This window comes from Panicum virgatum, chromosome 6K (genome assembly GCF_016808335.1).
Source record: "Panicum virgatum strain AP13 chromosome 6K, P.virgatum_v5, whole genome shotgun sequence".
NCBI lineage: Eukaryota > Viridiplantae > Streptophyta > Magnoliopsida > Poales > Poaceae > Panicum > Panicum virgatum.
This window is the reverse complement of record NC_053141.1, coordinates 47,052,015-47,067,964: the sequence shown is the minus strand read 5'-3', so window position 1 is coordinate 47,067,964 and position 15,950 is coordinate 47,052,015. Positions and strand designations below refer to the sequence as shown.

General features: G+C 45.4%; 3 protein-coding genes across 6 annotated transcripts; 1 reads left to right on the top strand and 2 right to left on the bottom strand.

Moving 5' to 3' along the window:
• Window positions 1-591: 591 nt before the first annotated feature.
• Window positions 592-6,516, top strand: LOC120713758 (kinesin-like protein KIN-7H). 2 transcript variants are annotated; one of them, XM_039999726.1, is made up of 14 exons: window positions 592-775; window positions 1,441-1,652; window positions 1,849-1,938; window positions 2,026-2,126; window positions 2,234-2,347; window positions 2,492-2,573; window positions 2,663-2,730; window positions 2,808-2,873; window positions 2,951-3,075; window positions 3,296-3,629; window positions 3,730-3,846; window positions 3,930-5,120; window positions 5,396-5,709; window positions 5,815-6,465. In XM_039999726.1, exons 2-14 carry the CDS (start codon window positions 1,463-1,465, stop codon window positions 6,131-6,133), a joined length of 3,111 nt encoding a protein of 1,036 aa, XP_039855660.1. In that variant the 5' UTR covers window positions 592-775; window positions 1,441-1,462; the 3' UTR covers window positions 6,134-6,465. The 2 variants fall into 2 exon arrangements, with proteins under 2 accessions (XP_039855660.1, XP_039855661.1); XM_039999727.1 differs by having other exon boundaries at window positions 597-775; window positions 5,399-5,709; window positions 5,815-6,516.
• Window positions 6,517-6,987: 471 nt separating this feature from the next.
• Window positions 6,988-10,614, bottom strand: LOC120713756 (angio-associated migratory cell protein-like). The gene is made up of 11 exons (XM_039999725.1): window positions 10,421-10,614; window positions 10,296-10,343; window positions 9,407-9,457; window positions 9,046-9,165; window positions 8,491-8,636; window positions 8,257-8,404; window positions 8,070-8,153; window positions 7,853-7,968; window positions 7,708-7,766; window positions 7,555-7,645; window positions 6,988-7,462 (listed from the first exon to the last, which is right to left on the bottom strand). The coding sequence occupies exons 1-11, from the start codon at window positions 10,518-10,520 to the stop codon at window positions 7,235-7,237; spliced, it is 1,191 nt and encodes a 396-aa protein (XP_039855659.1). The 5' UTR covers window positions 10,521-10,614; the 3' UTR covers window positions 6,988-7,234.
• Window positions 10,615-10,952: 338 nt separating this feature from the next.
• On the bottom strand, window positions 10,953-14,670 carry LOC120713755 (CD2 antigen cytoplasmic tail-binding protein 2 homolog). Of its 3 annotated transcripts, none has more exons than XM_039999723.1 (10): window positions 14,515-14,670; window positions 14,165-14,384; window positions 13,933-14,058; window positions 13,704-13,859; window positions 13,372-13,501; window positions 13,228-13,260; window positions 12,109-12,429; window positions 11,934-11,985; window positions 11,710-11,787; window positions 10,953-11,381 (listed from the first exon to the last, which is right to left on the bottom strand). In XM_039999723.1, the coding sequence occupies exons 1-10, from the start codon at window positions 14,583-14,585 to the stop codon at window positions 11,285-11,287; spliced, it is 1,284 nt and encodes a 427-aa protein (XP_039855657.1). In that variant the 5' UTR covers window positions 14,586-14,670; the 3' UTR covers window positions 10,953-11,284. The 3 variants fall into 3 exon arrangements, with proteins under 3 accessions (XP_039855657.1, XP_039855656.1, XP_039855658.1); XM_039999722.1 differs by having other exon boundaries at window positions 13,219-13,260; window positions 14,515-14,669; XM_039999724.1 differs by having other exon boundaries at window positions 13,219-13,260; window positions 14,165-14,422; window positions 14,515-14,650.
• Window positions 14,671-15,950: the final 1,280 nt, after the last annotated feature.

Here is a 15,950-nt window from a genome sequence, read left to right as displayed (position 1 = left end):
AGCGCAAGGGCTTGTTTAGTTCGCAATTTTTTTTGAATTTTGGTACTGTAGCATTTTTATTGTTATTTAGTAATTAATGTCTAATTATAAACTAATTAGGTTTGAAAGATTCGTCTCGTCATTTACAGTTAAACTATGTAATGAGTTATTTTTTTACTGTATTTAATGCTCCATGTATATATCTGAAAATTTGATGTGATAGATATTGTAGTAAAATTTTTAGGAACTAAACATGGTGGCCATACCTCGGATGGTTGATGTTCTAGGATTTACCACTCAAAAGTGAAGCGATTCGAAGCTTTGCCATCTGAGGCAAACCAAACCAGGCAGAAGTGGCCCTGCAATGAACTGGCTCTGCAAAAGTTCAAAGACGACGACTCGACCACTCCCCGTACGTTCTACAGGGAGAGACACCAGCACATGACAGACAGACAGGTGGTCCCACTTTGAACTTTCGACGGGCCCACGCGCGCCCATTGACCGCGATTGGCCGATGGCGCGTCCTCTCCGAGAAAAGGCCACTTCTCCATTTTCAGTTAAAAAATCCATTTCTTTTTTATTTTTCACCAAACCACCCCCTTCTCTTCCTCCTCGCCCCCTCGCCCCCATTGCAGCAGGCCAGCAGCCACACGGAGACAAAAAGGGTGAGATGAGCCGACGAGGAGACGACCATCTCGCCGCTCACACTAGCTAGCCGGCTGGCCGCATTGCTACCCCGTCAACCTCCCGCGCCTAGCTTCCACGGGCGCGCCCCCGCCGGCGGTCGCCGCAGCAGGTATCGCTCCCCCTCGATTTTCCTTCCTTTTTCTGCTGCGAAACCCCGCGCGGATGTTAGTAGTTGGTGAGCATTAAAGAAAAATCACGGCTTTGGCATGGTTTGGCCTGGTTATCATCTGGTCTTCCCTCCCGTGTCCGGCTCCGGCGCCGGCCTCCCCCCATGTGAGGCGCATAGAGAAAAAGGATTGTTTTTTAGGAAGCGGCCAGAGGCGTGGCGGGGACCATGGTCCGTCGCGGCAGCACCGCGGGGCTCCAGCGCGGTCCGCGGCGCCGGCGCCGGCGTCGACCCGATGTACTAATGCGCTCGCGGAAACTCAGCCAGCTGGTCAAAAAGCAGTAGTAATGCCGGTGCATGTGCGGGCAAGAGCCCTATCGCGTAGTAATTTGTCCTTGTTGCTTGTATGGCCTCTCGCCGGATCGCCGTCCACTTCCATCCAGCGCCCGGTGGCCCGCCGCTTTCGGCCGCGGGCACCTACCGCACGCGTCCGAAAGCTGCCGTTTTCCAAGCCGCGGGGGAGCGTCGCTGTCGCGCAATGCCAGGGTTGTTTTGCTCCGGGAGGAGGGGAGGACGGGGTTGCTGGTTGCCCCTCCTGAAATTGGCATGAAGAGAGGGGGGATGTTTTGATATTGATGATACTGCTCTTGGCTGGCGAGGGTGTGCAGGGGGAAGGGACTGAGCTGAGCCATGGGGGCGGCGGGCGAGGAGATGGCGGCGGAGGCAAAGGAGGAGAGGATACTGGTGTCAGTGCGCCTCAGGCCGCTCAACAGCAGGGAGGCCGGGGACAGCTCCGACTGGGAGTGCATCAGCCCCACCACCATCATGTTCCGGAGCACCGTCCCCGAGCGCGCCATGTTCCCCACCGCCTACACCTACGGTGAGTAGCACCAGGAGAATTCGCCTTTGTAGCATTTTCTTTTTGAAAGACCACCTTGGTTGAAAAATTGGGGCATACCACTGGTGGTTACCCAAATTTCTTGGTGTTTTGTAGCTGAAAGAAATTTCCTGGTGTTCTTGGGCACTTTAATTGGCAGTTGATTGCTCACATTGTGCTTCTTTCCTGTCCCCATCAGATAGGGTGTTTGGTCCCAGTTGCTCTACACGGCAAGTCTATGAAGAAGGAGCAAAAGAAGTTGCTCTGTCAGTTGTCAGCGGAATTAACTGTATGCACAGGAGAAGTGAAGCAATTATGTTTTGCCATTTCGATTTCCGATGAACTGTGAGCTAACACATGTGTTTGTTCTTGACAGCAAGCATATTTGCCTATGGGCAAACGAGCAGCGGAAAGACTTACACAATGACGGGAATTACTGAGTATAGCATGCTGGACATCTATGATTACATTGATAAGGTGTGTGGACACTTCTCAGATTGTTCACTTTCATTTTCTTTTTTGTGAACCATGAGTTTTGAATTGCTTGTGTTTCTTTGCAATTGAATCTTTTCTGCATACTGCAGCATCCTGAAAGAGAGTTCATTTTGAAATTCTCGGCCATAGAGATATACAATGAAGCTGTGAGGGACCTTCTGAGCCATGACTCGACACCTCTTAGACTTCTAGATGATCCAGAGGTTGTTCTACTTGCTTTGAACTCACCATATTCTCCTTGATTCGAACTCACCATATTCTCCTCAATTCGAACTCACCATAAGTTGTTCTACTTTTTCATCATCCTATTTACTGTTCTCATATTATTCATGCTGTTATTTGAATAGAAAGGGACTACTGTAGAAAGACTCACTGAGGAAACTTTAAGGGACTACAATCATCTTAGGGATCTTCTAACAGTATGTGAAGGTGTGGAACTGAACTTGCTGGAAACAAAAGAGGTGTCATACTTTTTGTCTTTTTCCACCTCATCTGATTCATTTGGTTTTGTGCTCCAGCTCAAAGGCAGATCGGAGAAACTGCTTTGAATGAAACAAGTTCCAGATCCCACCAAATACTCAGATTGGTTGGTGCCCCTCTTATACTGTATGTGCAACATTATTATTTTAATGAATGCCTTTTGACATATGCTGTTAATTTCAGACAATTGAAAGTTCTGCTAGGCAGTATTTAGGAAGAGGCAACTCGAGCACCCTTGTGGCTTGTGTGGTATGAAATATCCTTCTACATTTATAGTTCTTTTGTATGGAAAGTTGTGTGGCTTATAATTTTCATTTTTTGGACAGAACTTTGTTGATTTAGCAGGAAGTGAGCGTGCATCTCAGACCGCCTCGGCTGGTATGAGGCTAAAAGAAGGCAGCCATATCAACCGAAGTCTGCTTACACTGGGAAAGGTCGTCCGTCAACTCAGGTTTGTTTCGTCTAGTAAGAACTCCATAATTACACTGAGGTGCATTTTTTTTTTGTAAGAATTTCTGCTCGAGTGTTTAGAGTTTGCATTTGCATATGCATATATCCTTTCCACTTGCATTATTCATTAGAAAAGCTAATTTGTAATATTTAATCTTACTACTTGATTTGGCAGCATTATTTTCATCTACTTTAGTCTGAACTATATGTTCCTTCTGCAGCAAGGGAAGAAATGGTCATATCCCTTACAGAGATTCAAAGCTGACCCGTATCTTACAGTCCTCTCTTGGTGGCAATGCAAGAACAGCCATTATCTGCACAATGAGCCCTGCGCATACTCATATTGAGCAATCCAGGAACACTCTTCTGTTTGCGACCTGTGCAAAGGAGGTTATTACAAATGCACATGTCAATGTGGTGATGTCTGACAAAGCACTCGTGAAGCATCTACAGAGGGAACTTGCGAGATTAGAAAATGAGATGAAGTTTCCTGGGTCGGCTTCCTGCACTACTCACACTGAGGCTTTGAGAGAAAAGGATGCACAGATTAAGAAGGTTCATTTTTCACTTATAAAATTTGTAGTCCTCGGCACACTGTTAGTTGCATTATTCAGTCTCTTATGCACAGTACGCTCTTCTCTATTTTTATTTCCAGCTTGAAAAGCAACTGAAAGAATTGATGGAGGAAAGGGATACAGTTCAGTCTCAACTTAACTGTTTACTAAAAGGTGATGGCGATGACCGTGGCAATGAGCACACTGCAAAACGATGGGTATTTGTTCACTCACATATACCTGCTTCCCTTTATAATCACTGTCCCGTGCAATATCTAATGAATTTATCTACTCATTATAGGATGAGCATAGTCGGTCATCAGAGTCCCTTGCACGAAATGTGTCTGAAGAGGCACTTTCAGTTGCTGATGGGGTTCCTCATCAAGATCAAGACTATGCATCGTTTAATGGATCCTATGTCTGCAGTAGTGATCATAATGACTCAGCATTCCTCGGTGAATCAAGGGAGCTTCCTCGGCAAACATGGGATCAAAAGTTGGTTTCACCTTGGCATCCTCCCAGCAACCATAGCTCTGACAGTATAGAGCCATATCATCTGAAGGAAGTAGCTTCAACAACTGCATCAGAAGTATCTGAAGATCATTGCAGGGAAGTGCAGTGCATAGAAATACATGAGCATGTAAGAAGCAGAAGCCAGGAATTCAACCAATTACTCCCTGAGGACACCGAGATCCAAACACCTGATGTAGAGGTGATCTCCAAAGGTGCAGTCCCCCAATCTGATGAACAGCAACGGCTTGAAAGCATAAAAAAGAAAATTGAAGATCATGTCAAATCATATCCCATCAACGACGAGCAACAAGCTGAGAATATAACAAAGATAGAGGAAGATTCTGTCAAAATGTATCTGTGCGAATCTGAAAGAATTAAAGAAAATGCTGTCAAACTATATACATGTGATTCTAACCATTCTTTCAACATTGGCAAACCTTACCCTCATGAATGTTTGAATCTGAAGAGGTGCATAATGAGCTCAAAGGATCGTGCATTGGCTAGAAGTAACAGCTGCAGGGCTAGCTTCATGATGATTCCAAATAGTTGGTTTGATGATTCTGATAATACCAGCAGGACACCACCTGATGAAATCTTTAGGTATGCTCCCAGAAGGCTTGATAAGGTCAGGAGAAGCCTGTATGCCGAGAATGATGATTGCCAAAATGAAGACCCTTTATTGGACTGCTCCGTTATTTCCTGTGAAGTAGCATCTGATGAATTCGCCAAGGAAATGAGCACCACTGATGAAGTAGCCAAGGAAATGAGCACCAGTGATGAAGTACCCAAGGAAATGAGCACCAGTGATGACGTGGCCAAGGAAATGAGCATCATTGATGACGCAGCCAATGAAATGAACACCAGCGATGAAGAACAAGAAACTCATGTCAATGACATCAGTTGTGTCATGGAGTTGAAAGAGAACACAAAAAATTGCCGTGAAGACCAATCTGAGGAATTTCAGGCACAAGTAATCATGGTAAGAGTGGTTTCTTCTTCACTTTTCCTTACATTCACAATAGCTCCAGGATCACTTACAATATTGCTTAACAATGCACTAAAAGCTAGGTATTGGCATCCTGTTGTATACTTTTCTGCTATTTTTTAATATATGTTCACAATGGAAGCCTGACAACATGGAGTTAGTTGTCACACCAGCTTGAAGATCATAATTTGTAAATGCTTGTTCCTAACATATCGATATGTTGTAGCTTTCCAAGCTGACTTTTCGTGACTCAATATGTTTGATCCAAGCAGCAGGCCAATAGAGATGACTCGACAACCATGAGAGCAGTTAAAGATGTTGGTGTAGATATAGCACTGAGTCCCGTCGATTCTCCTTCCCATCTGACAGTTGATTTTGAGAAAAAACAGCAACAAATTATTGAGTTGTGGCACGAATGCAATGTCTCCATCGTGCACAGAACCTACTTCTTCCTCCTCTTCAGGGGAGATCCAGCAGATAACATTTACATGGAAGTGGAGTACAGGAGACTGTCCTTCATTAAGAGTTCATTCAGTGCAGAACCCGTGGCACAAAGGGAACTTAATCCTGCCATTGCATCAAGGTACATTATTTCTTGTATGTATTACAACTAGCAACTCAGTGGTTGGCTTTTGCATTGATTTAAACCCTATATGTGATGGAACACTGGTACTTGTTCTCCTGACAGCTTGAAGAATCTTCGCCGAGAAAGGGATATGCTCTACAAGCAGATGCTGAAGAAGCTCTCCAACGGGGAGAAAGAGAGCATCTACAGCAAATGGGGCATCGATCTGAGCACGAAACAACGAAGGTTACAGCTCTCCCGCCTCATCTGGACACAGACTGACATGGAGCATATCAGAGAGAGTGCTTCTCTTGTCGCGTGGCTGATTGACCTTCTAGAGCCTGGACAAGCGCTCAAGGAAATGTTTGGGATGAACTTCAGTCTGGCTCCACGAACTGACCGGAGATCGTTTGGCCTGGTAGGTTCTTACTCCATGAAGTGAGCGTCAATGCGTCATGACTCATGACAGAGATGGTACGGCGACAATGACATGGACACATGGTGGTGGTAGAAGAATATGTAGTGCAGAGTTTGACTTGATTGGACAAGAATTGCTCCCCATGGTTGATTGATTTCACTGATGCCCTTATCTGTTTTGATGCTTGTCCACGTGTGTGCGTGCGTGTGGTTAATATTTTTTTCATGTGTAATTTCACAGAAGTGGATAAAAGACATCACCAGTTTTGTCTCTGAATGTGTAACAGTGTTTGTAACCACGTTTGTTAATATGGATATTGGGAAGGCTTGGCTCAATGCACCCAACAATTCTCAAAACAAGCGGCTTGCTCATTCTTGAGATTTAACAAGAAGCTTTGCTTGTGGTTTGATCTGCTCACAGGTTCATTTGCCGTGTCTCCTAGGTACATTTGGCGTCTATGAAATTTGTGGACGACCACCTAAGAACTGGTTTTTGTGTGATTATCTTGACTTAGTACGACATGCATCTCGTGCTGTGTTCTTTTTAACCTTAGGGTCTATTTCGGAGCGCTTTGCTAAAAAAAAAAGACTCAAGATAGAGCTGCTCCATGGTGGATTAAGTAGAGTGGAACTATTCTTTTGGTGCTAAGAGCTCCCAAACACACCCTTAGTGTGCTTTGCACAGCATGATCCTTAGAAGTACCTGGAGTTCTCTAGAGGTGGTATGGTTTAAGTGTTAGGGATGACAATACAAGATTAAGCTAGCACAGCAATATTTAAGAGAATAACCTGTGATCATACATTCTCAAGGCAATGTTTCTGTAGAACGTGCCGTCAAGCAGGCATTGCATTCGGCCCTTTTAAGGGAAAACACAAAAATAAAGCAAAATAAAATCAAGTATATAGAGAAGAAAAGGCAGTACATAAATACCCTCCAAATACATTTTTTGTTCATCTATAATAACTATTGGAGTAGAATTGAGTTGTAGAATATAATTGCATAAGTTTCCCTCAACAATACCATATTACCCTGCCATGCCATCATCGTACACCAAAAACAAAGCCATAGCGCACACACAACTAGGATCCCTACACACAACCACCATCTACACCATCCCAGTTTCCTTCACTTGAACATGGAAATGTCGAACACACGGGCAGAGCCATCTGTTGAGACAGAGACCAGTGCATTGCAGTCAGCGGTGATGGCCAGCGACTGCACCACATCTGCATGTCCGCTGAACTCCCTGGCGCAGTCCCCGGAGAGGCTGTCCCAGATACGCACCTTGCCGTCAATGCATCCTGACGCAACATACCTTGACGAACCCAGCCATGCCAGTGATGTCACGCCCTCCTGAATAAAAGCACGCGCAGATGAATGAGCAAATGATCGAGGTGCATCCAGAGGCGAAGAAGGAAAAAATGACGACAAAGCAAATAACTCACGTCGTGCTCACAAGTGCATCGGCTTGATTGATGTGCGAGGTCCCAGATGATGAGCTTTTGATCCATGCTCCCGGTAGCCGCCCAGCCATAGCTGTAGACAAGAAAGTCACAATCTGCAATAGAACTATGTTGTCCACTTATATGAAATACTACCTTGATGAGATGCCAACACACTCAATCGAATTGGTGTGTCCGACTAATGAGCCAACGACCTGTAAAATGACCAAGCATTGACTGAAATACGGAAAAATGGTGGAGAATAAAACAAAGACTATCTTGAATAATAAGCCGCGTCTACCTGGCCCGAGTTCACATTCACAATGTGCACAGAATTATCCTTGGAACCACTAACTACTGTTTGTGAGTCCAAAGTAATCGATAAGCATGTCAATCCATCAGTATGATAGCCATGGCCTACAATGAGGGAAACACAAAGATCAAATAAATTTCATGTGTAGTTGAATGAGCATGTCTAAAATCATTATATGGTCACTACAACATAAATGGCAATCTACCTCGAACAACATGTCTGCTTTGTGCACTTCTTGGGTCCCATATCCTCAAAGTTGCATCATCCGACCCAGTACATACAAGTTTACCTTCAAACGGAGCAGAGCATTCATACGCACATCTACATAGGCATCCTAACATGACTTTTTATAAGTAAGCAAATGCATAACAATCAAGGAATCGTGATGGTACCATCTGGAGTAAAATCACCACATGTCACTGTGCTACTATGTCCAGCAAAGGTATTTAAAATGGTATTATGGTCAGCATTCCACATCCACACATTACAGTCCTCTGATCCTGCGATTATCAAATGTCCCCGTGGATGCCATTTAAGCCACTACAAAAACGAACATGTACGTTACCCTATTTTGTGATGAGAAAGCAAGGGTTTCACACTGGAAATCAGTTGAATGAAAATCTCACCTCAAAACCAGACCCAGAACCCTCAAGGGTTCCCTGGAGAGAATGCGTAGCAGTACTCCACACATTTATCTGCCCATCAAAACTTCCACAGGCCAACAACTTCCCATCTGAACTAAAAGCTACTGTGCTGACAGTATCGCTATGTCCTGTGTTTAGAAAAACAGTTCTGTAAGTTTCCTCAATGCAATCCTGTGCATGCATCAACAACGTAGACAGATATAACATGAGCAGAGATTAACTAATATATGCAAAAGGAGGAGAAACATAGAAATTAGCCAAACAAATTACATCCATGGGGAAAATGTATACCAAATACACAAACCATACATGTATGGTCACTACTGAAATGGCCAAGAACGAAACTTAGTTTCATATAATGTTCAGAGTAAACAATAACAAATGAAGAGAACATAAATGTTACATGAATTCAAATGAATAAATAGTGTTTTCTTCACAGAAAAACAAAATGCAAGCGCGCACAGATATCGGAGCTACAATAGAGATTCCAATGAGTAACTGATCCAACATATCAAAACGATAACAAAGAAACCATACCAGTCAGCTCCAAAGCACCCTCTGCTGATCCAATCCTCCACAGAAACCCTCTATCATCTTTGCCTCCAGAAGCCACAAGAGATGCATCTGTAGGACTGCACGCAACAGTGAAGACTTCATCTGCACCCAGAAAAGGTTAAAAAAAAAGAACAAAAGGAGTATTAGCATAGCTATTAACAGAAGGCACTGAAATATAGGATACTAATGTACATGGCATAAGGAAACATGGTATACAGGGCGTGTATCTCTATGGCTATGAAGTGAATCGCACCATATTACACGTAAATATAGGACTACAACACTGATCAGCAACAACCCCCAGAACCAGTGTAAACTTCATTTTTTTACTGTAATAACTTGCCTTTGTGGCCCTGAAATATGTATGTAGAATCATCGACGTCTTCTGAATCATCTGAAAACGAAAAGATCAGTTGAACAGTCATGAACGAGGCATTTCAGACGACTAATGTACATCATGAAAAGTGAGCAACTGAAGCACATCATCTAGTGCAGTTTTATACATGAAAGTTTCAGAAGGACAGGAGCCAGCATTCTTCAGAATGCAAAAGGAACTAGTAGCAAGAAAATTTCAGACTATGTAATGCAGAGGACAGCTCACTATACTATTTAACGAGACATAGCATAAATGATTAAGTACTTGTAATGGACAATCATATCTTCAGATATGATGGCTGCTGAACTCTATCTAGAAAAGGCGAACAACCAGGCTTATGATGAAAGCTTCCAAGTGTAGTGAAACAACAACATAGCACAAGAATAGGAAAAATACTAAAGAGGAATGGTGTGCTTGATCAAGCATTATAAAGTGTTTCCAGATCAAAGGGGTAGGGGTGTGGCATAGAATTACTTGATTCTGCATGCTAAGGGTGACACCACCACAAGAAGTGTTGATTATCTCATGGAACTAACACATGCTAGGGTTAAACGAGAAGAGAGGCCAAATTGCGGACGATGCCTGTAGCTTCAAACAAGCCAACTGCATCGGCAAAGCAGCAAGCGTGTGTGTGACAGCCCGAGAATAAATAAATTCCAGACTTTCGACGGCACTTTGCAACCACTATACACGGCCCAGATACTATCCCAATCCCCTCAGGAATCTTAACAAATTGAACCTGAGAATTGACCTCTATAGCGTCTAAGAGGCTAGCTAGCAAATAACGAAAAAAAGCAGACAAAGAAACATGCGCATGGACTGAAAGCAGGTGATCCAAACAAAATCCGCCCCGTACCCATCCGGTCGCCGCCGTCTTCATCGTCGTCGTCGCGGTCGGGAAGATCTGGAAAGGCGAGAGAAGCGATAATAAGCAGCGGCAGCGATGGAGCAAGCAAGCCAAGCACTTTACGGCTGACCCACCTTCTTCGTCGATGGTTATCTCGTGGATGATGTCCTCCTCGTTGATGAAGACCTCCTCGCCGTCGGAGCCTTCGGCAGGGAGCTCTCCTGAGATACTCATCGCCTCCAACGCCGCCCCCGCTGTGTCCTGCACCGCTTGATGGCTGCTCGCCGCCGCCGCTTCCGGAGTGTGCGACTGGGCTAGGGCCTAGGGGTTTTCTCTAGGGACGGGGAGTTTTGTGACATGTCTCGGTGGGCTGGGCCGATGGATAGATGATTGGGCCGTAGTTGCGTGGGCCCTCATCATGATCTCTATGTCCTTGTCGATTAATTGGTTGATCGCATTTGATCTTTCTGAATTTCAGACACAGCAGCAGTGATTCCTCCCAGCCCGGGCTACCTCCGTGCCGGTCTTGCAAGTTCATCTATTCTAACCCCATCACAAATTGCCCGCTTCAGCCTGCTAGACCGCCTACTTCAGGTTAACACAGCACCATAACCATATACAACTGCCACATTTGGTTCTAATCTGGTAAGCATTTCGACAGATGTATGTATATCCAAAGTAAATGCAAAGATATATTCTGCAATGTATCCTTTCATGATACATATCTCTACGAGAAGAAGAACGGACATGTAAATAAGCTGCAGTTACAAGAGATAAACATTGCAGCTGTCCAGTGGGTCGCCTTAGTTTACAACCTACAGTATCATCTGATTGGTTTCTTACAGGGGGCCTTCTTCCCATAATACTACGATGCCATTTCTCCATTCATAGCTGGCAACTGCAAAACTGAAGCTACAATTCCCTCTAAAGAACACTGGCTCATGTGAACTCCAAACTAGCTCCATAGCTGATAAGAGCGAGCAGAGCAGGCAACTAGGCTACTCCTTGATGGCGTCTGTCAGATCTTCTTTGACCACGCCAGTTTGTTCATCCTGTATTTCTTTGTATGCTCCGGTTTGCTCGTCGTATGAGTACCTGCACATGTTGCAGACATTAGCACAGAAACTACGCTGTTGGTTGCATTTTTTTTGCATGAAAACAATCAACATAAGGATTGTATCATTGGGCATGCAGAAACGACCCAGCACAGGATATGCACAGCATTCAGCTTCATTCAGTTATAAGAGGGCAATGCTAGTTGCATGTAGTGCCTACAGAACACGCAGTAAACTTGCGAGCCATATTGCCCTTGATCATCTAGACCAATTCCTCTAAACCTTTAACCATGCAGTTGCATAACCACACATCAAAGGGATTTAACAGGGACATCCATCGATATTGGGATGAAAGGAATAGAAGTTACCAGGTTCCTGTGGATGCAGAGCCATAATATCCAGAATTAGGATCATAGTAATAGCCTGTGCTACTGCTATAGTAGTAACTGCAAGAAAAATGAAAAGAAATACAGTCAAAACACATGCAAGCTGTTTAAATATTACAACAGTCGGCATCTGTGTTTGCTATTTGCTATTTTCAAACAGGAAGTAGAAATTGAAGAAAAGCAGCATAGAAACAACTATAACCTACCCTGAAGAAGGATCATAGACATAGTCAGAGTCCATGCTTCCATTATCAGCTTCTGCAATAACAGGGAAACAAGATTTATGAATAAAAAAAGTAACAGTTGTGAGAAAGAAGAGGAGAAATGTTTAATAGTTTGCCACAGAAAAAAAAAGGAACAGAGCCAGAGATGAGAACTTACTCTCCAAACCTGAGGTTCCCAGAGTACCCTGCGGGACTGACCCAGGATTCGGACCTGAATCTACAATATTGGCATCTGAACTATGTTTGGCATCATCGTTGTCATCATCACCAAACATGTCAAGATTACTGTCATCATCATTAAATGCAGCAGTAGCTGTAGATATATTGGCAGTCGAAGCACCAAGGTCCATTTCCAGTATGGACGATGGTTGGTTCATTTCCAGTATGGATGATGGTGCCTGGTTATCTTTTGTGTCCGTAGAAGCATCTTCAACTTCTGGCAAACCAAGTCGAGCACGTGCCAAACGTTCATACCCCGCTGCAAAAGCAAAAAAGGCAGAAAAAAGTCAGATAGATTTCCTAACAAGACAATTAAGGTATGGATCATGTAAGACAGTGAATAACATAACAATAATTCTTTGTTCATTGGTGTCATGAGGTTCATGCGTCCCCCAAATATAGTTAACCGAATTCGCTGTAATGTTTTCTTAAAAAATGTTGAGATTTAAAAATTCAAGTGTTACTGTCTGCCCATGATAAACAATGCCAGACTGATAGATTACCTATTTTGATTATTGACATCTAGGACGGAGCCACAAACTTAAAACCGAGTTATTGAAGCTATGATTTATGTGTAATACATATGTGATTTTTTGATGAATTTTTGAAACATTGCAACATGATAAATTCTCTACTAGGAAGGCCCGCGTCCCTGGATACGAAATCAAAACTAACAACATAATTTTCATGCTTAGTAAGTAGGCCAGTATGAACAGTAAGCGTCGATCAAGTTATTATGCATAGTGGTGCTCACTTTTGGGGTACACGACATCAAACATGCAATCAAGTGATTGCAGTACATCACGCATTAGCCACAGCAACATGGTGAGTCTGTTTTCATCGAGGAGAAAACAGAGATAACCTTAATAAGGCAGACCTAAGTGTTCTACATATTTTTTAACTCAAATAATGACAAGGAATCAGAAAAGACAAGTTATTCATGCATTTGTGTGAGATAATACTAGCAGAGAAATGTTAAAACTGAAATTAAAGTGATCAAGAAAAGGAAATTTTCAACATGCTAGTAAGATAGAAGAAACAAACTAACCAGCCTCACGTTCAAAGGTCTCCCGATCATCTGAATAAACATCTACAGCAAAACGTACAGAGCAGAAAATAAGTAACACTGAGATTTAAAAGACGAAAAAATGGATGGACAAAAAGAACTACCAAAATAACTAAACAAGAAAGAAACACATACTGTAGTCGCCGTTCTCCATTAGCTTCATGGCAGCTTCGGTCAACTCATCAAATATACGCTTAGTACCCTCACTCATCTTTCCACGTTTATCCGTTGATGTACCCTTCAACCTTTTCAAAGCTTGCATTATCTGGCAGTTATTGAAGAGAGGATTTAGTAAACACTCAGAGACGGATGATAAAAAATAGTTCAGCAAGTGTTGTCAATTTAGATATTTGCAGATATACGCATTTGTTGAGTAAATTAAGCATATTTCAATAGCTAACCACAAGCTAGATGGCAAGAAAGAGCAGCATGAAAATATGCACAGCAAGTTAAAAACAAAAACACACCGTTTCTCCTGGTTCTAGCACGTTTGCTATCTGCCTTTTTATCCTTCCAATGTCATCAGAGGAGAGATCTTCAAACTCCTCTACCTTCTCTTTGCCTTTATTCTGTACCTTTGCAGCATAGGTTGGGTCAACTTCCACACTATCCAACCAGGCATCCTACAAAAGACAGGTGCTTGTGTCACTAACAGTAATATGACATTAGCAGCACTAAACACAAAATCTTCATTACCTTGATCTCGTTGCCTCTTGCATACTCCACAAAGTTCCCATTCTCATCAAAGTACCCTTCTTCCCTCTCTCGCTCCAGGTTAAAAGGCTCTATTCGGATACCATCATCAACAAAGTTAACACCATCCTGTTAAACATCAAAGCTGACCTCAAATTTCCTGTATTTCTGTATACCCAGCACTAACAACTGACAATAGCAAAGGGGGGGATCCAAGCGGAGAAGCAGAGCATACGTTGTAGCGGACTTCGAAGCCCTTGATGTCCGCGGCGCCTCCCTTGGCGTCGTCCCCGTCCCGGAGCTGGCCGTGGCGCTGCCGCGCGCGCCGCTCCGCCGCGAGCTCCGGGTTCAACATGCTGTCGATGTCCACGGAGGCGGAGGCGGAGGGGCCTCCCTGCGCACCGGCGGCCCGGTGCTTGGCCTTCTTCCCCTTGGGGAACCGCGGCTTGAGCTCCCTGCGAGCGCGGCGAGCGACAAAAAATCAACATGAGCCCTGCTAGGGCGTGAGACCAAAACCCTAGCCAGAAAAGCTCGACGATAGGGGAAGGGAAGGGAAGGGAGGGAAGTCGGGCTGGCTTAGCTTACCGGCCGGCGTCGTCGTCGTCGTCGCCGGCGAGGGGGCGCTTGGTGCCGCGCGTCGGCTCCGCGGGCTCCATGGGTCGGCAGCGGCGGCGAAAGTTCTGCGACGAGGGGAAGAGGCGAGATGAGAAGAATTTTGGGTGTTTGGGCTAGATTTGATTGGGAAAATTGGTCTCATAGCATCAAAAGATCACGATATTCGGAAAATACCATCAAACTTTCGTGTTCCGTAAAATACCATCGAAAGAATACAACGTTACCGGGATATCGCATTCCGTCACATTTGGGGGAGACGCCGTCGCTTCCGTCAAACTCCTTCCCTCCGAGACGACCTGCTGCTGCCGCAGCCGCTCGCTTCTATCAAGCTCCTCCCCTCAGCCATGGCACCATGGTGGGTGGGGAGTGGAGGATGGGGGCACAAAAGGGGCAGCACGGGACGGGGACTGGCGGCCGAGCGACATGGCGGGCCTGAGGTGCAGGGCGGGGACGACCAGGAGCGGTGTGTACGCAGGGGCGGAGGGAGGATCGGTGGTGCGGCGCTGGTGGCAGCGGCGGTCGCGGCGAGGAGAAGCGGCACAGGGAAGCTCCGAGCCCTGTCGCTCCGAGCACCGAGCCACGCGGACCGTCGGAGGAGCGCGCCCGTACCGTCCACGCTTCGATTCCGCGGGGGCCGGTTGGCCGGGGTGCTGTGCCGGCTGAGCTTCCCTTTCCGCTGCTTCCATGGAGACAGGCGGATGGGAAAAATAAAATTCCAACTTTTGCTTCAATAGATTTGTAAAGGTGGGTAGTAAAATCGATTCACAACAAATCAAGGAAGCTTCTAGCACGAGCGATTGAATCGAAAGTCACCATGGCTGACGAATTTGGCCAGTGAGCATCGGGTGAGCGGCGGCGGCTCGAGCCGAGCTCGAGCGCAGCAGGATGGCCATCGTGCTCACCCGTTTGTGCTCCAGGCCAACAAGCGGATGCTACACCATCTACGGCACCTACGCGGCACAACCAGACCCTAAGACGATGCTCATGGATAGGTCGAGGTCCAGCTGCGGGTGGTCGGTGGCCGGCGCCGCTCGGCATGTCACGGAGGGCTCCTCGGGCCGATGGCGCCGGGAGCAGCACCAGCACCGAGACGACTGCAGCAGCGGCGAGCGCGTAGCGCTCCGCGGGCACCATCGCCGCCGTGCGGAGCAGTAGCTCGCCTGCCGACTCGGCCCCGGCGACGGCTTCCGAGCCCAACATCTTGAGCCGCGTCGGGGAAACGACGCCCATCTGCGATTTGGGAGCAGTGATTTGAGACCAAGACGACGGAAGCGACGGCGTCTCCTCCAAATGTGACGGAATGCGATATCCCGGTAAAGTTGTATTTTTTCGATGGTATTTTACGGAACGGCGAAAGTTTGATGGTATTTTCCGAATATCGTGATCTTTTGATGCTATGAGACCAA